This window comes from Asparagus officinalis, chromosome 2, assembly GCF_001876935.1.
Source record: "Asparagus officinalis chromosome 2, Aspof.V1, whole genome shotgun sequence".
Lineage (NCBI taxonomy): Eukaryota > Viridiplantae > Streptophyta > Magnoliopsida > Asparagales > Asparagaceae > Asparagus > Asparagus officinalis.
In genome coordinates, this window is record NC_033795.1 from 82,625,167 (window position 1) to 82,647,882 (window position 22,716).

At 37.3% G+C, this 22,716-nt stretch overlaps 4 protein-coding genes, 2 non-coding genes and 1 pseudogene across 6 annotated transcripts in view; 1 reads left to right on the forward strand and 6 right to left on the reverse strand.

The window, feature by feature from the left end:
• LOC109831873 (dnaJ protein ERDJ3B-like) overlaps positions 1 to 6,283 on the forward strand; it is a 9,816-nt gene extending 3,533 nt beyond the window's left edge. The window contains exons 6-11 of the mRNA XM_020399339.1: positions 182 to 298; positions 498 to 584; positions 4,440 to 4,499; positions 4,594 to 4,671; positions 5,705 to 5,776; positions 5,868 to 6,283. Of these exons, the coding sequence (XP_020254928.1) occupies positions 182 to 298; positions 498 to 584; positions 4,440 to 4,499; positions 4,594 to 4,671; positions 5,705 to 5,776; positions 5,868 to 6,026 (573 nt within the window). The 3' untranslated portion in view covers positions 6,027 to 6,283. The remainder of the gene's footprint in view (positions 1 to 181; positions 299 to 497; positions 585 to 4,439; positions 4,500 to 4,593; positions 4,672 to 5,704; positions 5,777 to 5,867) is intronic.
• Positions 7,017 to 7,088, reverse strand: TRNAP-CGG. The gene has a single exon. It is a non-coding gene; the product is annotated as a tRNA-Pro (tRNA).
• LOC109831875 (transcription initiation factor TFIID subunit 13) lies at positions 7,886 to 10,123 on the reverse strand. The gene is made up of 5 exons (XM_020399340.1): positions 9,934 to 10,123; positions 9,765 to 9,802; positions 9,270 to 9,329; positions 9,095 to 9,169; positions 7,886 to 8,199 (listed from the first exon to the last, which is right to left on the reverse strand). Exons 1-5 carry the CDS (start codon positions 10,037 to 10,039, stop codon positions 8,089 to 8,091), a joined length of 390 nt encoding a protein of 129 aa, XP_020254929.1. The 5' UTR covers positions 10,040 to 10,123; the 3' UTR covers positions 7,886 to 8,088.
• On the reverse strand, positions 10,241 to 10,313 carry TRNAA-AGC. Its single transcript has one exon. It is a non-coding gene; the product is annotated as a tRNA-Ala (tRNA).
• Positions 10,530 to 15,214, reverse strand: LOC109831877 (transmembrane protein 205-like). The gene is made up of 3 exons (XM_020399342.1): positions 14,907 to 15,214; positions 14,037 to 14,256; positions 10,530 to 11,060 (listed from the first exon to the last, which is right to left on the reverse strand). Exons 1-3 carry the CDS (start codon positions 15,104 to 15,106, stop codon positions 10,845 to 10,847), a joined length of 636 nt encoding a protein of 211 aa, XP_020254931.1. The 5' UTR covers positions 15,107 to 15,214; the 3' UTR covers positions 10,530 to 10,844.
• LOC109831428 lies at positions 15,982 to 19,903 on the reverse strand (annotated as a pseudogene).
• On the reverse strand, positions 18,511 to 22,212 carry LOC109831876 (putative pentatricopeptide repeat-containing protein At3g16890, mitochondrial). Its single transcript, XM_020399341.1, has 2 exons — positions 19,494 to 22,212; positions 18,511 to 18,648 (listed from the first exon to the last, which is right to left on the reverse strand). Exon 1 carries the CDS (start codon positions 22,142 to 22,144, stop codon positions 20,120 to 20,122), a length of 2,025 nt encoding a protein of 674 aa, XP_020254930.1. The 5' UTR covers positions 22,145 to 22,212; the 3' UTR covers positions 18,511 to 18,648; positions 19,494 to 20,119.

Sequence of the window (22,716 nt, forward strand, 5' to 3'; positions counted from 1 at the left end):
GTTGAATAGGGGGACCTAGTTCAATGTAGTGATAGTTTGGGTGATTGATTTCAGAAAGACCCCATTATATAATTAATGTTAACTGCTTGGTGGAGCACAGCGAGACATTATTTACTTTTGGTCTTACTTAATGATGGCTAATATTTTCTTCGTTAATTTTCATTTTTGACATTGCTAACAGGTCTGGAGGGAGAAGAATGTTATTAAGCCTGCCCCTGGCAAGAGGCGCTGCAACTGCAGAAATGAAGTCTATCATAGACAAATTGCTCCAGGAATGTTTCAGCAGATGACAGAACAGGTGATTTTTTTTTTAGATTTTCAATATATATTGGTTTCTGTTACTTTGAAAAAAATATTTAGGTCTCTGGTGCAAGTAACGAAACTTTCAAATCTTTCATGTTTTGGGTTTGGTCACTTGAAACTTTCATTTTTTTATTCAAGCTCCCATTTGGTGAAAGAGAGATGTTATTTCTAATTGTTATATTATTCTGTTTCAGGTTTGTGAGGAGTGTCAAAATGTAAAATTTGTGCGAGAAGGAGATTTTGTCACCGTTGATATTGAGAAGGGGATGAAAGATGGACAGGTACATTTCTAAATATTTTATACTATCCGTGAATACCTTATAGGTTAGCTTTATGTTTCTTAATGCTTGTCACTGATATTTCTGTTAATGTTTTCTATGTTACTTTGTTACTTTAGGTTTCCTAGGCTCTGTAAAACATCTTGGCACAAGTTTGTTAATTTTACATGTAATATTGTTACGGTAGATGACATTGAGCAGCTTAATGTGATTGCCTTTTAGGCTATCACTATTCCTTCCTTGCCACTTGTGCAGCAAGTCTATGATAACATTCTCATGAAAATGTCTCTGTTGGTGGACTTAAATGATGATGTGCTTCCTTATTGGAGTTGTTTCTTGGCTTAGGAAACATACTCTTCTTTTCTAGAAATGAGTCCCACACTCCCACCCTTAGATTTTCTGTAATCATTCTGCTTATATCACATCCCTGCTCTCATCTGCTTGGCATTGTAGCATATATGAAAGCATGATGCAATGCAGTGCATTTTTCTTTTGTTTGAGAAAGCTAACAAGCACGATGCAATTTAATTAATAAATCATGCCGAAGGTACTGCTTTGCCATATTGTTTAGAATGCATGCTCTAGACATGGTTGTTAAGCATTGTTTATGCAGTTGCAATCTGAGTGGTCCGTTAGTGCGGAATCGATTATATTTCGGTTGAATTTGATTGTTTCTGAATCTGAATTAGGAGTCTGTAGAATTGAAATAAAACAAGCAACAAATAAAAGGAAAGAAAAGATAAATTCGGGGTTACGCCTGTTTCACACGCTACACCTAGCCTGATTTGTCTTCAGAGCTAGCACATCACATGCCTACTCGAAACGACGATTTCACCCCTAGAAGGATTCACTCCCATCTCTCTAATTCAAACTTTTGTTCATATCAAATTTCCCATCCTCAAAAGGAAGGATTACATCATTATTTATAGAACAAAATCTTAGCCAAATCAAACATACTCCTCAATGTTACATTAAACGTTGGGCGCTCCTAGGCGCCGGACTTGGCGCCCAGCGCTTAGACGCCTAGGCGGGCGCCTAAGCGGTTTCTGGGCGGTTTTTTTCTTTTTCTTTTTTTAATTGTGATACTTGAAGATATATGTATATATATACTCAATCAACATTGCATAAATACAAAAATACCAACACATATGCTATCATTCCAAACTATAATAGTCAATCAAAAATTGCAATTTCATTCGTTATTGCTGCAACTTCAAAAACTGCAACTAATTATTGACTTATTGTTCTATTTTGTAGGTCAAAAACTGCAACTTCATTCGTTATTGCTGCAAATCCAAATGTTGAGAGCATGAATATTATAGTTTCAGCACTCAAACTCAATACAGATACATAATTATTGCATGTACAGTTGTATAGTAGGGGGCATTGAACAATTATTGCATGTACAGTTGCAAATCCAATAAGAGCACAACCGAACCCAAACAAAAAGGTTTTAACCCCTACTTCCTCAAGTGGGGTTTTTTCATGTTCTCTCTCCCTCTTGCTTCAAGAGTTCAATTTGTGAGCTAATTGAGGGACCAAAACATGCACTAGAAATTAAGAGCAATATTGGGAACCATTTCCAGTGGGCACAAGACAAATGGGGTGGAGCTCAAAATTCCTAGATTTGTAAGATTTGCTGATGGGATTAAATAAAACGATATTGCATTAATGTAGTAGACTGTAGAACTAATCAGATAGCATAACTGCCAACCAAAAAAAGGGAAAAAAAAGAAAAAACAAAGAACAAAACTAAACCAAACTTAAAAAAAGGAAAAAAGAGAAGAAGATAGGTTAGCAGTAATTATTTAGAACCTAGTTATTAAGTAAATACAGAGGGTAATTGCTTCTTTATCTTTACAGGCAACATAAAGGAGCTGAAAACGACGAGCTCTTAAGGGAGACCTGACTTACTGTGAAGAGATAGACGTCGGAGGTGAGAACGATGAGCTCAGAAGTGCAGGACGTCGGAGGTGAGAACGACGAGCTCGGAAGTTAAGCTCGAAGACGATCGTCGATCTCCCAGGACGAGGTTGAAGACGAGCTCGGTCGGAAGTCCAGGACGAGGTTGAAGACGTGCTTGGGTTTTGGCAGAGATCTAAGATAGACGTCGACGGTTGGAGGTGAGAACGATGAGCTCGAAGATGAGCTCGGAAGTCCAGGACGTCGGAGGTGAGAACGACGAGCTCGGAAGTTAAGCTCGAAGACGATCGTCGATCTCCCAGGACGAGGTTGAAGACGCGCTTGGGTTTTGGCAGAGGTTAAAGACGATCGTCGATTTTTTTTTTTGCTGGCGGCGTCGGGTGAAACAGATTTAGGGTTGGTTTTACTTTTGAGTTTGGGTATTGGGTATTGGGTTTTGCCTTTTTTTTGGGTAAAAAAGAAAAAACAAAGAACAAAACTAAACCAAACTTAAAAAAAGGAAAAAAGAGAAGAAGATAGGTTAGCAGTAATTATTTAGAACCTAGTTATTAAGTAAATACAGAGGGTAATTGCTTCTTTATCTTTACGGGCAACATAAAGGAGCTGAAAACGACGAGCTCTTAAGGGAGACCTGACTTACTGTGAAGAGATAGACGTCGGAGGTGAGAACGATGAGCTCGAAGATGAGCTCAGAAGTCCAAGACGTCGGAGGTGAGAACGACGAGCTCGGAAGTTAAGCTCGAAGACGATCGTCGATCTCCCAGGACGAGGTTGAAGACGAGCTCGGTCGGAAGTCCAGGACGAGGTTGAAGACGCGCTTAGGTTTTGGCAGAGATCTAAGATAGACGTCGACGGTTGGAGGTGAGAACGATGAGCTCGAAGATGAGCTCGGAAGTCCAGGACGTCGGAGGTGAGAACGACGAGCTCGGAAGTTAAGCTCGAAGACGATCGTCGATCTCCCAGGACGAGGTTGAAGACGCGCTTGGGTTTTGGCAGAGGTTAAAGACGATCGTCGATTTTTTTTTTTTGCTGGCGGCGTCGGGTGAAACAGATTTAGGGTTGGTTTTACTTTTGAGTTTGGGTATTGGGTATTGGGTTTTGCCTTTTTTTTGGGTTTGGGTTTTTGGGAGCGCCCAACTTAATATTTTGGGCTTGAAATTGTAGGGCGGGCCGCTTAAGCGGCCCGCTTAGGCCGCCTAGGCGCTCCCAGCGCCTAGACGTGGCCGCTCAGGGCATTTCTGCACGCCCTGAGCACCGCCTCCGCCTAGGCGGGCGCCTAGGCGGCCGCCCAGGCCGTTTTTTAGAACACTGATACTCCTAACTAAAAAAGATAACAAAAACCTTATCTAATTATCCTGACTAACATATAAAATTAAATAACAATTCCAACTAAAACATCTCAACTAAAATCAAATAAGACCCTTACAAGAAATTAAATCCTAAAATCTAATCTTCAATGTCTTGCATCTCCCGTGTATCCTCATTGGCATGTCACACCAATTTTAGTGCCAGCTACTTTGACTTCCATATACAGAGGACTAGGTGCATGCTCATGCAGCCATGTGAACACACAAGTCGCTCTCTATGAGCCTGTGAATGTATCCTCTTGAAATTGTATTGGAAGATCACCAGTCCTGAAAATCATTTGTACAGAACCTATCATAAAATTATTATCTCTATATATTTTCTGTTGTTTTCTTGGTCATGTCTAAAATGTAGAATGTTATGGAACTTCTCTGTATATGTCTAGAATTGTCTGATTTATTACCATAACTAGTTTTTATTTTGAGCCTAAGAGGTGTATTTTTTATTTGGGATTTATTACAATAACTTAGTTTTTATTTTGAGCCTAAGAGGTGCATTTTTGATTTCTTAACTGTTTTTAATGCATGGTCAGCTTTTCAACTGGTTGTGTTATCTTATGATGTTTTGTAGGAGGTAGTATTTTATGAAGATGGTGAGCCTAAAGTTGATGGTGAGCCTGGCGACCTGAAGGTGATTCCTTCTTGTGAAATCAGAGTATATTTTATTTTCTTACCGTCAGACTTTCTTTCTTTTCCCCTGAAAAAAAATGTATTTATGTGAGCAGTTTAGGATTCATACAGCACCACATGATCTCTTCAGAAGGGAAGGAAATGATCTTCACACAACTGTAACAATTTCATTGGTATGTCTTCTTTTCAAGCTGATTTTTCCTTTCAAATTTTAGTGTTCAAGTGATTGTATTCCCATCATTGTAGCTGTAAAACCAGCAAGTATATTCCAATCTTCTTGGGTGTTGGCTCTTTATTCTTGATTGTATCAATTGTTCCGATCTAGAATGAATTGTGATGGCAATATATTGCAACGAGTAGTGATGGAGTGAGAGGTTTCGACCCTGACTAACTGTCCTTTGTATGTGCTGGTAATGACAATAACCAAGTAGTATGTGGGCCAAATGGAAAATTTCATTGTTTGGTTTTGCTATATTCTGGTCTTAAGTCATGCTGGCAATTAGCTCAGCATGAGAAAAGTTGCAAATTTTACCTAAGGGGTCGTAGAGGTTTAGCCTGTTTGCATTGACAATATTTAGGAGGTTTGGCATGACTCACAAATTATTCAAGAAATAAAAAGGAAAACCAAATGGTTGTTCTTACCTTAATGTAAAGCAATGATATAGTTACATGACAGGGATGTACTCTAGATTCCCTGATGTTCAATAATTTTACCGCACGTCAAGTATTTAGCAGCTTTTTGTACAGATTGCTGCTAAAACCTTGGATAGACGGTGACAGAGCCAATATTGCTGTCTTCTACAATGAGAAAGTCATCTGTTTGGCAACACTACCATTGCTTAATTCATAGTTTTATTCATTTAGAAATTTAAGAAGTATTCGATGAAATATTCGTTTGTGTTTAGTTGGTTTCTATCTTCTGGGTTTGTCTCTATCGCCGTCAGGGGGATTAAAATCCCAGGTTCCCGACAACATCTGACTTCTGTTCGTCATAGAAATCATTATCACTTTACTCTTAAAAGTCAACTTTTTCTTGTGCTTGCTTATAGCTATACTAATATGAGTTAAACTAGCTTCCGTTAACTTCAGATGCCTGATATCAGCGACGTCTCTGTTTTTGTTCTACTTTTCTTGTACGCTTTGCATTATGGATGATAACAAGGTGAACTAAGTTTCATACATCTTGAACATCTAAATTGTTTTCAGGTCCAAGCTCTGGTAGGTTTTGAAAAGACCATCGAACATCTAGACGAGCATCCAGTTGAAATTGGCACAAAGGTTAGTAATTCCTTTCTGCTCATCTTACGGCAATTCTTCATCAATCTCAACCATAACTCCAAATCAACCGATGAATCTTTGTCACGTACAGGGAGTCACTAAACCGAAAGAGGTGAGAAAATACAAAGGAGAAGGAATGCCTTTACATTTGAGCAATAAGAAGGGAGATTTATACGTAACATTCGAGGTTCAATTCCCCAAGTCATTAACAGAAGACCAGAAGAAGAAAATCAAGCAGATTCTTTCTTGAGGGGTTTTCTTTTCTATTTATCTCTCTCTCTCTCTCGGCAGGCAATTAATTGGAAGGTGTACAGAGCAGGGGTGCACTCCGCAAATGGCTAATTTATTTGAGGGTGTTGTATTTTAATGTATTCCCTGATATATATATATATATATTCCTGCCATCTTCTTTGGCGACGAGGTATAGCTTTAGTTGTATGAACAAGAGTTTATTATTATTACACATAGAAGTGGTAATTTTGATTTCTTGCAGGGGTTATTAGAGAATTTTATTGATTTTACTTTCAACAAGTGTTCTAGCTTTCATGTGTGTATCTGATACAGTTTTAACTTCAGGACTAATGACTCTCCCTCCTGTTTGCTCGTTCTGCTCAAATTTCATCATGTGCAGCCTCTTCTCTCTTGTTTAGATTGGCAAGGGTTTTTAAATGAACATGAATACTGAGCCCATTTTTCTCAAAAAAATAAAAAAAATAAAATCCATATTTGGAGATATCTGTGTATTGTTTCAGTACGGAAGAACATGGATACTAAATATCTATACCCAACAGGGTACAAATGTCTATGTAAATATATAAATGAAATATTTGAATTTGAATCCTAATATATGTTGATCGTACAATTGAAATTGTTTTCGCCACTAGGTTAGCGGATGATGTAGATATTTAATCTTAGCTTTTCAGATATGCAGAACATACGTATCAAATGATATACACATTTCTCTTAATCAATTTGATCCCATACTCAATTTTGGTGGAGATGGATATAATTTTTCCTTATTGAAACATATTCGCATTCAATTCATATCATATGCGTGCGTAAGCCAATTCGGATCTAGTAATTTCCATATCTAATTGTTTGTAATACTCTTTAGTAACGCTTGTGCTTTATTCGTTCACTTGGAACTAAAAGAAGGGCAGAAGAAGACATGACAAAAAAAAATAAAAAATAAATGAAATATTCGATCGGATTAGATGTCCCTATATATATGGAAAATAAGGGGGTGTTGCGAGAATCGAACTCGCGACCTCTCGCACCCGAAGCGAGAATCATACCACTAGACCAAACACCCGAGCTCAAAATTTGTGAGCAGCATAAATTATATAAAAGAGGCAAAGATTGGTGAAATTGTCCTCTCCTTCTTGACAAGTCTTGTTAGCAGGCATTGACCGAGCAGTGGTATCATTTCCCCACTTCCTCAACTCTCGGAAGTCGGAACACACGGTCGATAAATACCATCGCGACAAAATCGTTGCGGCAGGAACCAATACTGGCTTCCTTCCGATAGCCAGCTCGAGCACATCCCTTCGACAGTACATTGAAACTTTGCTGAAGGTCAGAGATTTCTTTGCCTCCATAGCTGCAACGGCTGCACGCTTCCTGATCCTGTATCGACCAGTAGCTTAGCATGCAGTGCCCTCCAAAGCAAGTAGTCATACAACTGTACTCATCGATAATCTTTAACGCATCGTGTTCAATGTATTCGACGTCATCCATCTGCTCGTTCACTCTCTCGGAGGGCATGATCATGATCTTGATCTTGTCCGCCGAGGAGAGGGTGTTTTGAGCGATTTATCGAATACAGCCCTGTTTGTTAAACAATATTCAAAGTCGCAATCAAAGTAACAACAATAACAAAGGCATTACCCTAAAGTTTTGGTATCTGACTACATAAATACATTTGTGCTAATCTTTAGCACTCCGCATCAGTGCATTCAGTTGTTATTTCTTCTTACTAGAATGTTTTCAAATCTATTTGAAGCTCAAAACCTCCTCTTTAGTTACTGGTTGTTTAATGTCCAGTAACATCTACCCATATCTGAACAACATTCTCTTGTTCTAAAATTATTTTAAGAAAAATTGCCAACATGAATTAAAGTGAGCACATACAGTTAAAATTGGTGTCTGATACGTACAAGTGGCAATTCAGAACAATATTTGAAACCAGAAATAGTTGCCGAAGCCAACACAGCACAGGCTCAGACCTTCTCTCCAAAATGATAATAATAAATAAATAAAAATAAGAAGAGAAAAGAATGAAAGAAAGAAAGGAATAGTTGTTGAGACTCAATTCAATCCCCAGTTGCCAGCTTCTCTTCGTCTACTTCGAATGCCTTTCTCGCCTGCTTAAGCTCTTCGTTCATGGACAGAAGCTCAGTGCACCGATGGAGTTTGGGAGTATCCTGGTTTTGGGTTAGAAGAGGACGAGAAGGATATTATTGTCAGCACAGGAAAAGATATTATTTTGCACAAACACGTTGATGCGCTATTGAATTCTGTCAGAAAATAAGGACAACGAACATTAAAACTGCTTATGATGATGGGCATTGATTGGTGATAAATAGGGTTGAAATGGTAGTTCAATGCAGCAAACTTTGTCATGCGACAAAGACAAGTAGCTGGAATATATTGCTTTCTTCCTGCCTTTTTGCAGAGTTCAGGGTTTTGTTTAAAGTTTAATTTGGCACCTCATAAATATAATCAAAATTTTACTTTGCTACATAGACAAGGAAGTGACACATCCATTTCACCCCTATTTTACTTCACTACATTGACCTAGGAATCGATAAACTAAACATAACTGTGTGCATTCGTATGCACACTCCGTAACTCCTAACAGACAAACGCATGATATCGCGAAAATGGTCATAAAATGTTCAAATGTTAATTCTTTCATCCCGAAAACAGCTCACATAAACTAGCATTTAATAAGATTTACTGTATGCAATCCTGTGCTGATCCGTAATCCCTAAGAGACAAATGCGTGATATCGGGAAATGGTCATAAAACTGTACATCTGGTGATTCTTTCATCCCGCAAATAGCTCATATAAAATAGCATATAATAAGATGGCTCTATCCATATATTTGATTGAGCATATCATTCTAGATCTTGGCTTTTAATATCCTTCATCTTCTTAAGATGAAGCTTAAAGTACCTCATGTTCTGTTTTGAAAAATTATTGTATATAAGTTTCATTCAAAGAGAAACTAAAAATAAAGTCAAAGAACTAAACTTGACCTCACAAAAAGAAACATGAAATAATTTCATAAGAAGAGAAAAGTAACATTGCATTACTTTACGAACTAGATACAAAAAATCCTCAGTCAAAAGCTTCCCCCTCTTTGTTGCGATATCTTGGGCTTTATGCACCTGAAAACATGCAGAGATTTTTGGTTGGATTGCATTAAGAATTCTTAAATCTGACATCAAAAATCTTAAAACGGAATCAAGAATTTGGAATCATAATTACCAAATCAGTGACGTACTCCACAACAATATCTTCAAGCAATGCAACAGTTTCTGGAAGTGGCTGCAAATTGACAATCAACAAGTTAACCAACGTGCCGTAAAAGATCGAATAAAGATTTCCACTTTCTCAGTAAATGAAGCCCAACCCACTTATGTTCAGGTATCATATTGAGAGTTGCATTTAAACAGCCTGTTAACAACACTTCTAGACATGTACAAAAACTTCCAATCTTTATAAGACGATGCGAAGCAACATGCAACATTTTGCAACATGTTAGATAAAAGAAATGCATCATCCTTCAATTCTAATAGAAATACAGCAAGGCAAAGGACAAACTCAAGCTCTTTGATTATTTTTTTTCTCAAGATACTTTTGTGCATTTTTTTGTCCCCCCCAAGAGAAAGGATGGGGCCTAAATTGAAAGTTGCTTTGTGCATTATGGATGGACAACATTTCAAATTTCCAAATTTACATGTAATTGATGTAAATTCTTACATTGGGATCATCGCCGAATCCATACATCATGTGCTGCACTGAACAAAAATCAACGGTAACAAAAAAAATCCAATCTTTAGTACCTCTTCCAGTTCAAGGTCGAAACTTTTTCACACTCAAATACAGAAATCGAAGAAAAGGTCAAAACTTGAAGATGCAATTAGCTTACGATCTTTCTGGAACATCCCGCGCTTGCGCTTGAGAGAGGCGTCGGAGGAGGGCTTCGACGACGACGGAGGAGGAGGGTTTGCAGCCGCGGATGACGAATTGTGCATCTCGATGTCTTGATTTCTACGTCCCTCTCAAAACCCTAGAAATTACAGTTCCGAAGAGATTTAAAATTGGGGGAAATAGAAGACGGAAGGAGATGGAGGGGGTGGGGTCGGCTTGCAGAGGAAACTTGCAGAGAGGTCCATTAGAATTTGCAATTTGCATTTAAGGAATAGGGAAAAAGTGCAAAATAAAAATAAAATCAGTGGAGATGCGGGGTATCGATCCCCGTACCTCTCGCATGCTAAGCGAGCGCTCTACCATCTGAGCTACATCCCCTTTGCTATTGAGTTCTAATTTATTCTTTAGTAAATAAGAAGATATTTGTGAATTACTACAATACCCTCTAGAGAACCCTTCAAAAATCAACTTGTCTCGTGTTAGTTTCCCATTATGCAAACACCTCAAATTTTCGTACATGAGAAACTAGTTCAAAATAAAAATAGAACTACTCCAATCACAACGTATCAAGAGAAGGTTATTTGATGTTGCACATAAACAATGAACCGGCCATTTTCCAGCCATTTTTACTGATCATCGTAAAGACAGTTCATCAGATCATCGTAAAGACATAGCCTTCCCCTATTTCCAGCCATTTTTACTGATTCTACATCAACCGATATCTCGCAATCTCAATCCCACATCCTTGTAAAACAACAATTTCTTCTTGCTTTCGGATACAAGAGTCACGATAAAGTTTCAAGAGTTGCTTCCGTCTAGGAAGCACGTATCAATATATGAGGAATACAACCATCCATTACGAAGTACAACATTTAGTAAATGAAGGACAAACAATTATTACGCAAATGTTCACAGGTTGATCTTTCCAGCCAAGTACCAAGAATGCATGGCGAGGCTCCCGAAGGACAGGATGTTGGCGAGCGATGACAGGCCATGGATCATTCCAAATTTCTTGTTCATTGCTTTAAGTTTTGGGTTTGCTTTCGCCACTTCCATGTTTTTTGACCATCCGACTTCCTCGCCTATGTTCAGCTCTCTCTCAACTTTGTGCCTCTTCTTCATCATCTGTTTGTTAAGGAAAACAGGTATCAGGCACAGATCAAGCACTGTAACAGATATCGGATGAGCTTCTACTACACAAACTTCATGCAACTTCAGAAGTTGATCCTTGTATTATCAATGAATTATACAAAAGGAAGTAAAGAATAAAGATCTCAAACTAAGGAACAGAGCAGGTTTTTCCCTCAATAGCTTGAAACAATCTGCTTATAACAAAACAAGTTTTCATACACTAATAAGAGTATGCGATTTTGATTGTTTACTTATAGGCAGAGTATACTGAGCTCAATATAATATCCATGAACCAAACTTAAACGAGCTTTTTCAATTCACTAATTAATGGACAATACAACACTGTTTCATCAAGTAACAACAAATTTTTTATAAGTTGCGTTTGCTTGAAGCCATGGTGCTTCTTAACTGTTTCACTGTACTACTGAAATTTGCTTCTTCCACTACCATTATTAAGAGAAATTCTGCTTGAAAAGGTAATTTTTCATGATGAAACTGATTTACTTGGATGGCTCAATTAGTCACTCCACTTGATATCTCAACTTTATCTTGATTCCAAAATAGTAATAATAATAATGAGATGAAAAACTAAGACTCAAATCAGAACCAGTAATCAACTTATCATGCCAGACATAGAAGAAACAAAATGTATTTTGTTGCTCTCCTATCATGCATTATTCTAATTGTGGCATTTGTCATGTGCATCAAACAATCATTAGCATCGAAGAAAACCAAAAATGCCAGATATTTTCACAGTCAGGAACAAGTCAAAGGGATGAATATTCATAGTAATTTTACAAGAATGATTACTACCAATGATGCCACCATATATTTAAAAGAACAGCTAGATTAAAGTACTAACAAAAGTAAGTCACTTGTCAAAGAAAGGACCTAATATTTATTGATTAGAACATCACAAGGATGACGGTGAGAAATCATAACCCTGTAGTTATACAGCCTGACGAGGTTAAGAGCTCCAGAATCCTCAGATACCTTGTTACTGACATTAGAGTGAGAATAAAGTTTGCAGTCCGCCAATGGTAATAGAATTTTTTTCTAAAGTAATACATGTATTAAATAACTTTGCCCTTCTACTTAAAGCAAAATTTTCAGCAATCTCGAATTATTATACAGAAGGTAAGGGCCCCAAGAAAATAATCATAAAATGGCTATTTTTTCCCCGATAAAACCAATCTATCCTCCTTTGGAATAAGAATCAAAATTCTTCCTTGCCAACACAATTACACGAACATGCTACAATCCCGAGTGGCCCGGTCAATAATTAATTAAAATATCGCTTTGCAAGTTAACAATATGCTTTGCTGTTGCAAAACAACAACAAAATTAGAAATCAAAACCAAAGAGAAGAGTTCAGAGAAGAAAAAGTTTTGAGTCTGTGACAGTTACAGAAAGAATTGATTCGAAAATAAAAAAAGTAATGTAGTTATTACAGTCATACAAGGAATTTCTAAATAATATCTTCTGTAATGACTGTAACGGAAGACTTTTATCATAAGGTCTGACTCTAAGAATTTTTTGGTTTCCTAGATGAGGCAACTATGAGAAAAGACGCGTCTTTCTATCTAAAGGTAAGTGGAAGATCTAGCTTATGAGAAGAAGACCACGAGCTAAATTATCTTACAACACAAAAAAATAGTGCTAACCTATCTTACCTGGGTACTTCTATCGAGACACCCATAGCCGTACCTGACACATACACGTATTGAAACTTCTTCGACGCTTCTTGAATATATGCATATGTTTATTCAGGTGTATACCCATTTATATTAGACATGCTTAATTTAAAACACCCACTCATACACTTCTTGGACATGTTCCTACAATTCACATCTATTTCTTATACGTTGATCCTATATAAATTATTAATTTTAATACACATAAATATTTAATTACATATAAATACACACACATATAGCAAAGTACCAGTATGCTACCTTTTACAAATTTGTCGTGTCCCATACCTGTACCCATGCAACTTAGGTGCTAACTAAATGAGGCGAGCAGATGCTACATAGAATATTAAGTGAAGAAAAAGATTCATGAAGCTGACTAAAGACTGTAGATAAAGCTTTGATAGAACTATGTGGGCAAGGTTACATCAAGCGCTAGGCGGCCTAGGCGTCGGACCTGGCAAGTAGAGCCTAGGCGAGGCCTAAGTTTTTTCCTAATTTCTTGTTTTTTTTAATTACAATCAATGTTATCGGAAGCGTTAGGCACTGCTAAGCGCCAAATTGGCACGTAGACGCTAGGCCTAGGAGGATTACTTGTTTTTAAGTGGTGGCAGAGGACGTTTACATGAAGGTCTAAGGAGTTGGAGGTGTTCGAAGTAAGTGGAGGAGGCCGAGGGAGTTTGTAGGAGGTTAGAGGAGGTAGAGGTAGCAAGAAAATCTTGACCAAGATCTAAGCAATGCAGTTTGCATAAGAGGTCTCTAATCCCCCAGGCACCCCAAAGATCTAGGCGGGCAGCTTAGGTACTGCCTAGGCCTAGGAATGAGCCAAGGCGAGAAAGGTGGGAGCTTTTTAAAACATTGAATGTGGGTATATCAACAGAAGGATATAACCAGCAAAATGTATAATACCAGTACCTCTTTCATCAAAGTTAGTCCTACCACACTCTAGCAAGTATGCAAAACACACTCTCACCATCCTACGATCACTGAAACACAACATATTGCTTCCAAACAACAGATATCACCTTGCAACTAAAAGCTCACCATTATGCACTACTTCAAATTAATCCATAAAATAAAATTGCAAGATAGCAAAATTAGAAGCTATTATAACAGTGCGATACAGGAAAATAGGAGTGGAAGGCATTTAACAGTATGCATGAGAAAAACAATCCAAATCCACTTTGAAACAGGCAATAAACCTTAGTTTTGCCATCAATCCCATTGCGTGATATTTCTTGTATGGAGAGAAATAAATAGAAAATTGAGGAAATTTTACCTCAATAGTCATGGGAGTGAACACCAGAAGATTGGAAAGGTTAAATCCAAGTGCAGATAAAAGAAATCCCAACTGATACATCTCAACTGATGATGCCGATTTCCATGGATGAAGGTAAGCAAATGCCGCAACTGATGTCGCTGCAGACACTGATACCACCATAAAATATGCTGGAAACATCTTGCTTTGCAAATTTCCAAACATATGCCTCGGCAAATTCCTTCAGAATGACAAAAAAAAAGTTCCTTGTAAGGTTCTATCAGGTCTAGCGCAATATATACCTAGCTAAAAGAGTAGGTTTTTTATGGAACATATACAGGAAACTTTCCAAATAAATGAAGTCAACAATAGTAACTCAAATTAATTTCAGAAAAAAAATCCTAAATTAATTAACTAACATGTTCAAAACTAAAGAGCAATTCCAGACCTTGACATCCTTAAACATAAATTTCTCAAAATTAGTCCGCATTTAATCCATCACATTACTCAGAAAATTCCACGAAAATTTCATTTTCCTCCAACATAAATAAAAATAAACCAAAATTTATGGATAACACTTTTAGTTAAAAGTTTTACCTTTCAAAATTTCAACTTTCTACCTTAAAATTACCCAAAAGGTATTTTAAGCAAAAACACCACATGGGTTCTAGGGACAAATTTCAATTGTTCAAAAGATTAAGCTCCAAATTTCAATTTCCTCCTCATAATTAGCAAGAAGCAAAATTTACAAACGACAAAGAGGTTTCATCCAAACATATAATTAGCTAAAAACACAGAGTCAAGATTTCAACTTTCTACCTCAAAATCAGGGGAAGAAAAACAAAAATAACAAACTGTTGAGGGGTTTCATGCAAAAGCTCAAACTTTTACTTGAACATTATGATGCCGCCGATGAAGGTGACCCAAAGAGCAGCGCCCCAAGCAGTAGCAAAGCAAAGAAGATGAGCGAGCTTCGCAATCGAAACGACGATCGGTGCGGATTCGGGTCCAGACCCGAAAAGATCCGGAGCGAAGACGACGCCGACGGCAAAGAAGGCGACGGCTGTCAAGAATCGGGTGGCCCACGCCATCGGGAGGCAGAATTAGGGTTAGGGTTTGTTAGGGTTTCAAAGAAATTGAGGAGCAAAGAGAGAGATTTGAGTGTATAAAGATTGTGGTAGTACCGTAGTAGGAATAAAAAGGTTAGGTGAGTAATAAAAGAAGCAGGTGGGGATTTTTGTAAATATGCCCATTTATATTTGGAAAAGTGGATCCTATAGTTTTCAATACTTAGCACTTACATACCCTCACTTATTTTTTTTGCACTATTGCTCTCTAAAGTTTTTAAAACTTATACTTATATACCTTCACTTGTTTTTACAGCATCTATATACCTTAAAATTTTAAAATGTGCACTTAAATGTCCTATAGTTTTTAAAACTTGCATCTACATACCCTCGTTCTCACAGGCTCGAGGTATTTAAGTGCAAGTTTTAAAAAATATAGGATATTTAAGTGCAAGTTTTAAAAAAGGTAGGATATTTAAATGCCATTTTTAAACAACTTCATGGTATTTAAGTGCGAGTTTTAGAAAACCTTAGGGGAAAACAAGTGAGGATATATAACTGAAAGGTTTGAAAAATTCCAGGGTATATAAGTGAAGCCAAAAGCAAGTGAGAGTATGGAAGTGTAACATATGAGGAAGTTATAGGGTACCTAAGTGCAATTAGCCTAACCCTGTATAAACTATTGTCATATAAACATTAATTTGTGAAGTTGAGAATCTAAGTTAAATTTGAGATTATGTAACATCTCAAATTTAGAGTTATCTTGTGTTTCATCTCGCCGTCTCAAGAGCAGACTCCAATCTCCACCTATGAAAAATCATTACATATTGAACATAAATATGAACCAGCCACATTTCCTAATTTCCACCCAAGGAGAAAATCATCAGAAATCATAAAGATACATTCAACTAACTTCATCCATTTTTATTATTTCAACAAATCCTCAATCCCACTTCTAAAACTACAAATGTCTTGTTGCTTACGGATCCAAGAATCATAATAAGAAGGCTCATGAGCTATTTCCATCTAGAAAGCATACATGCATCAATATATATATGATGAAGATGACCATCTAATACAAAGCATAAGATAGAATCGAAGGGAAATAACTATCCCAACAACTGTAAACATAGAAGGGTTTAACTCCAAATAAACCCCCTGTCCTATCGCCAAATTGCAACTAGACCTTCTCTAGTTCAATTTGCATTTGTGCGGATAGACCACTCGAGTGAACTTTTTTGAATCTTAAAGTTCACTTAGGAGGTCTATCCGCACTTGGGTAAATAGCACAGGGGTCTATCCGCACCAATAGAACTATGTAGAGTCTATCCGCCTCTGGGCTATAATCGAGGGGTCAATCCGCAATTAACCAAACAGAAAATCCACATCCCACAGGTTAATCTTTCGAACAAGACACCAAGAATGCACAGCATGACTAGCAACTGACAGTATATTGGCGCACGAGGAGAGAGTATGGATCATCCTGAACTTGTTGTTCACTGTTTTAAGTCTTGGGTCTGCTCTGACTACCTCCATCCAACTTTCTCGCTGATGCTCAGCTCTCTCTCAACCTTGTGCCTCTTCTTCACCATCTGTTTTTGTTAAGGAATACAAGTAAGATTAATAACATTCAGATACCCTGAGGTAGGGTGATTGGTGACCGTATGAGCTTGCGTATCTACACGACTAACCTTGAGCTTAGTGATTGTACTTACAGTCTTACACTGGTGACCCTAGAGTCTGTTTACATCTTCCTCAGGGTTACCTGTGTAGATACAAACAGTAGTTACACATGTGGATTTGCTCCACTGTCACCCGTGTGATTACACCATACTTCAGGAAATAAAGTTAGGAAGTCGATCAATTGGTTAAACAAAATGAATATTTAGAAGAAAGGAAAAGAGCAATTTGTTACTTGAATGAGTTGACACAAGTTGCTTATAGAAAAAATTGTTTTCATATTCATTAATAATGAGGTGATATTGATCATGCACTTACAGGGTAGAATATACTCAGATCAATATAAATTTCAAGGCATCATACTGAAAAGCTAGTTTAATTTTCACTAAATACAGAGGATACTATTACACAGTTTTACCCAAAAAAGGAAATTGTCATAAGGTGGATTTGCTTGAAAGCATTGTGTTTCCTAGGTCTTAGTTGCTTCACTGTCTAACCGAAATTTGGTTCTTGAATTACTTTTGCTAAGCAACAGTATACACGACAAGTTGTTTTTTAAGATAAAATCCTGATCACTATGATATTTGCATGGCTCGAGTAGCTACTCCACTTGATATTTCAAGTCTACTACGAAATTCGGGAAAAGTTAAACAGAAATTATAAATACTAAACACAACACTGCTACTCAATAATTTCAAGCCATCCTTTGAAGAAAAGTATGTAGTTCTGTTTCTTTTTATTGTGCGTTCTTTTATTTGAGGAGTTCTTTCATATATACTAAGATTACATTGATCGGAAACAAAGATGTCGGATCTCTCTCACAATAAGAACTAGCCAAAGAGCTGAATGTTCTAAACAAGTATTGCAAGGGGCCTAACAGAAAGTTGACTTCTTTACAACACTACAACACCGTGAAGATGATAACAAGTAATTGTAGGAGTTATCGAGCTTGACAGGCTTATATAATTTGTGCTAGAATAAATTTGGAAGCCTGTGAGATACTAACAGAACATGTTTCTAAAGCAATGCCTATATACAGAACTAGCTAATCCTTAAACTGATTATAAGTATCTGGACAATATATGCTACCTTGCAACTAAACCCTATCATTAAATGTGACTTCACAATTAAATCCATATAATTTACATGTCAAGATAGCCAATTTCAAAGTTGGAATAAACAGAAGATTCACTAAGCAGAGCATAATCTCAATTGTCATATGGGGAAGTAGTAGTAGAAGCTTGAAAAAAGTAGTCAAAACCCACTTTGAAACAAGCAGCAAAACTTAGTCTCACCATTATCTTATTGGATTTGGATCCTCTCCACTATCAAACAATAGTGGAGAGACCACTACTTTCCATTCAAACCGTTGATCATTGAATAAATGGTCGTAGACAATTGTGACTCTTCCAAATATAACACTTACCATGTCCTCATGAATTTCACTTATTCCTGTTTTGCATTCAAGACGACGAATTACAATCATTAATTAAACAATCAATGGTTGTATTCTAAGTAGTTGTCTCTCAACTGCTTCTTAAATATTAGCGATGAGGATCCGAATCCTATCTTATTACATTCAGCAACTACATGATATATTTCCAACTATGAAACGCACATCTACAGAGAAATAGATATACAATTCAAGAAAATTACCTCAATGGTCATGGGAGTGAACACTATAAGATTGGAGAGAAAGAATCCAAGTGCCGATAAAAGAAACCCCAACATATACTTCTCAACGAATGGTGCGGTTGTCCATAAATGAAGGTATCCAAATGCTGCAACTGATGTTGCTGCGGACACTGATACCACCATGAAGTATGCTGGAAACATCTTGCTTTGCAAATTCCCAGAGATATGCCCCAGCAAATTCCTTCAAAAGTCTATCAAAAATTTGCTTGTAAGTTTTTCATGCAGGTAAAATCATAAATTTACTTGAATGTATATAGGCTGGAAAGTATTTAGGAAACTTTCCAAATTAATGCAGCGAAGAAAACAAACTCAAATTAGTTTGAAAAAAAATTCTAAATTAATGCAATAACAGGTTTGTGACCAAAAGAGTAGTTCCAGCCCTTCTGAAGTACTTGAATAAAAATTAAGCAAAACTAGTCTGAATTTAATCAATCACGTCCCAGAAAATTCTTAGAAACTTTTATTTTCACAAACACAAGTAGAAACCAAATCTATCGCAATATACATTTAGTTTAGATATTTAATTGAAGCTATTTAGGAAAATTTCCAAACTAATGAATAACAAAGCTGACTCAAATTAATTTGAGAAAAGATCCAAAATTAATTAAATGACAGGGGTAAGAACAAAAGAGAAATTCCAGCTCTTCAAGTCTTTGAACATAAATTTACCAAAATCAGTCTTTCATTTAATCCCACACACCTCAGAAATTCCTCCAAATTTTCTTGTTTTTCCAGAAATAAATAAAATAAAATCAGATTTATTGATAGCACTTAGCTTAAGGTTCTAGGCTTCAATTTGTTCCGAACATTAATTCAAACTTTCAACCTCAATATTAACAAAAAAGATAAAATCTTGCAACTGACAAAGTGTCTGTGCAATTCTGTATTTTCAATTTATACAAATATTAACTTCTAATTTTCCACTTTCTACCTCAAAATTAACCGAAAAAACAGAATTTTACAGACGACAAAGAGGTTTCATGCAAATATATGCTTAAGCTAAAAACATTTGAGTCAAAGTTTTTCGACTTCCTACCTCAAAATCAGCAAAATTAACCCAAGATTCTTGCTTGAACATGATGATACTACCAAAGAGAGTGACCAAAGAGCAGGACCCCAACAGGTAGCAAAACAAAGAAGACGGGTGACCTTCGCAACTGAAACATGATTGGAGCGGATTCGGGTCTTGACCCGAAAGGATCCGGGGCGAACACAACACCCACAGCGAAGAAAGGCCACAACTGTGAGTAATTGTGTTTTCCACGGCATTGGGAAGTGGAGTTAGACTTTTTAGGGTTATGGGAGGATCAATTGAGAAGGAGAGGTAGGAGTTCACTGTATAGCTAGAGTCCTGCTGCTGGCAGTCACTTAAGGCAACTCCCCATTGCCACTGCTGCTGTATATTGGTGACTGCTGCTGCTGTCACTCAGGCTGTGGATACGCCATGTTTCCCTTAACTATAACCCAGTAAATTTTTCATTAAACTCCCATCTCTTCAGAACCACTGTGTATATAGAACAATGTAATTCGGTATATACAGCTGCCACTGATAAATAGAAATTTGATCAACTCTCAACAAATCACTTGGTAATCGCAGGCACAAGTCTTCACATTGTGGATGGTCAAAATGTCAATCACTTCTCTTTGACAGAGTATAAAAGATTAAGAGTTAACAACACTATCACCAATTCTATAATTAGTCATCAAATCTGAAGCATTGTTAATATGAACTCCCCTCCTTTCACAGTCAGTAACTGCATCTAGGACCTCTCCAAGACGACCCGTAGAGGAAAGTGCATCGATAATTGATCCATATGAGTATGAATTTGGACAACACCCATTGGTTTCCATGACTAGTACAACTTCTTTGGCTTCTTCAGTTCTTCTAGCATCACATAAAGCCTTTATAAAAGCATTGTAGGTATAAATATCTGGAATTACCCCAAATCTCAACATTGAATCAAAAAGGTTTCGTGCTCTCTCAATCTTGTTCATCTTGCACAAGCTCACAATGAGAGCATTGAAAGAAAAAACATCCGGCTTAATTCCTTCTGCCTTCATCTTTTGAAATAGCTTCATAGCCCTCTGAACATCTCCAATAGAGCCAAGAGAACGAATCAGTATATTATATGTAATAGCATTTGGAGAAATGCCCCATTCAATCATCTCATTGAAACAACCAAAAGCATCATTTATCTGATGGACTCGGCAAAGGCCATCTATTAGAGAGCTAAAGGTAACAACATCCGGCTTAAAACCATGCTCCAATAGCATTTTTAAAACATCCCTTGCCAAATTCACATCCCCAACTTTAGAATGACCTGATATTAGAGTATTATAAGTGACAATATTTGGGGGAAAGCCCTTCTTGATCATATCTTTCAATATTTCCATTGCCTTCTCCATCATTTCAGCTTTAACAAAGCAATCAATCAACATGTTATAAGATACAACACTGCAAATAAGTCCATTGATTATCATCTTCTGGAGACATCGATGTGCCTCTGCAGCCTTTCCTTCTTTAAGCAATGACTTGATCATTGTAAGATATGTACTAAATCCAGGCTTCCCACCTCTCCTAACAAAATCATCAAACAACTCACAAGCTTCACTAAGTCTCAAACCCTTCACAAGACAAGCCATGACAAAGCCAATAGTCGAAGGATCTGGTAAATAACCCCTTTTGCTTGTCTTATTCATAAAATCTTTCACCTGTATCGCCATGTTGTTCTTCGAAAGGCAATACAAAAAAGTACTATAAGCATTCTCTTGAACCATTGATTCCCGTTCTAAAACACCACACACTATCTCATAAGCTTTTTTAAGCTCCAACGACCGAAATGCACCATGAATCAAAGACCTAAATGTGGCTTCACTGGGAGACACATTCTTTTTCGTCATCATCTCTAAAACCTTAACACCCTCCTCCACCTTCTTTGTGTTGCAAAATCCATCAACCAACATTGTGTAAGTAAACACATTAGGAGAACACCCAAAGGCTTCCATTTGCTTCAGCAACCGCATCGCTTCATCAACAATACCCAACTTACAAACTCCATGGATCAAAGTATTGTAAGTGAACCTATCTGGTGTACAATTGTCCGAACCCATCTGCTGAAACTTAAAGTAAGCCAAATCGAGCGAATTCGCTCTCACCAAAGCATCGATAACCGCATTGTAAATCCGAGTGCTCGGCCTCAAGCCCAACACAGACATTTTCACGAACACCTCGTTAACATACTTAGCAAGCCCCAATCTGCCCCAACTCCCAATCAAAATGCATAAACTTTCCTCTGTAAATCGAATCCCGCTACCTTTAACTTCCTTCAAAAGCTCAACAGAGAGCAAAACCGGGCCTTTTCGACACAACACATTAGATAAAACTCTACAAACTGATGGATCCCTTGAGATTTTTTGACTGAAATTTGAAACCCAGATGTAAAACTTGAGGGAGTGAATTGGGTTATCTTGGTTTTGGATGACGGTGACTACAGATTGAGGATTGGAGTGGGGTAACTTGGGCTTGAGCTCTCTGTTTAGAGCTGAAAAGGAGTCTTTTTCGGAGAGGATTGCTGAGATTTGAATTGGGTCGATGGGGATTAAATTGGGTTGGTGAGGTTTTGGCGAAAGATTGGATTTTGGAGGGAAATGAGATGGTCGGAGGTAGCAAGAGGAGAAGCGCCGCATTTTCTGGCGGAGCTGTAGAGAGAGGAGAGAGGAGGAGGTTAATGGGTTTTTAACGGGTCGGGTTTGGGTCAGATTATGAGTTGCCCAAATGCAAGTAAGAGAATATAAATAAAATCACATTAGAGGGGAATACAATGAGGATGATAATAGATTTCCCCTACCCCCCGCCACACACCCCCCTAAGAAAGATGATTTGACCAAAACTTTGATGCACCGGCCGTTGAGAGATTTCAATATGACTCTCATCGTACTGGGTCCTCCCACCCTAAGAAAGACTGATTTGACCAAAACTTTGATGCACCGATAATCTGGATAGCTGAGAGATTTCAATATGACTTTCATAGAACTGGGTTTAATTCTAGACTAGTTATCCCAATAGAAGAAAAAAAAGAAGAATATAAATAAAATTTAAAGTCCTCCCACCCTAAGAAAGACTGATTTGACCAAAACTTTGATGCACCGATAATCTGGATAGCTGAGAGATTTCAATATGACTTTCATAGAACTGGGTTTAATTCTAGACTAGTTATCCCAATAGAAGAAAAAAAAGAAGAATATAAATAAAATTTAAA

Bases quoted from the DNA above. Each gene is read 5' to 3' on its own strand.
- LOC109831875 (XM_020399340.1), bottom strand. From the start codon at position 10,039: ATGCACAATTCGTCATCCGCGGCTGCAAACCCTCCTCCTCCGTCGTCG. The intron at 9,803-9,933 runs GTAAGCTAATTG...ATTTTTGTTCAG, and splicing joins CGGGATGTTCCAGAAAGATC to TGCAGCACATGATGTATGGA. The intron at 9,170-9,269 runs GTAATTATGATT...GCATGTTTTCAG, and splicing joins TGGAGTACGTCACTGATTTG to GTGCATAAAGCCCAAGATAT.
- LOC109831877 (XM_020399342.1), bottom strand. From the start codon at position 15,106: ATGGCGTGGGCCACCCGATTCTTGACAGCCGTCGCCTTCTTTGCCGTC. The intron at 14,257-14,906 runs GTAAAAGTTTGA...GTCATTCTGAAG, and splicing joins GGCGGCATCATAATGTTCAA to GAATTTGCCGAGGCATATGT. The intron at 11,061-14,036 runs GTAAAATTTCCT...CTTAACAAACAG, and splicing joins TCACTCCCATGACTATTGAG to ATGATGAAGAAGAGGCACAA.
- LOC109831876 (XM_020399341.1), bottom strand. From the start codon at position 22,144: ATGCGGCGCTTCTCCTCTTGCTACCTCCGACCATCTCATTTCCCTCCA.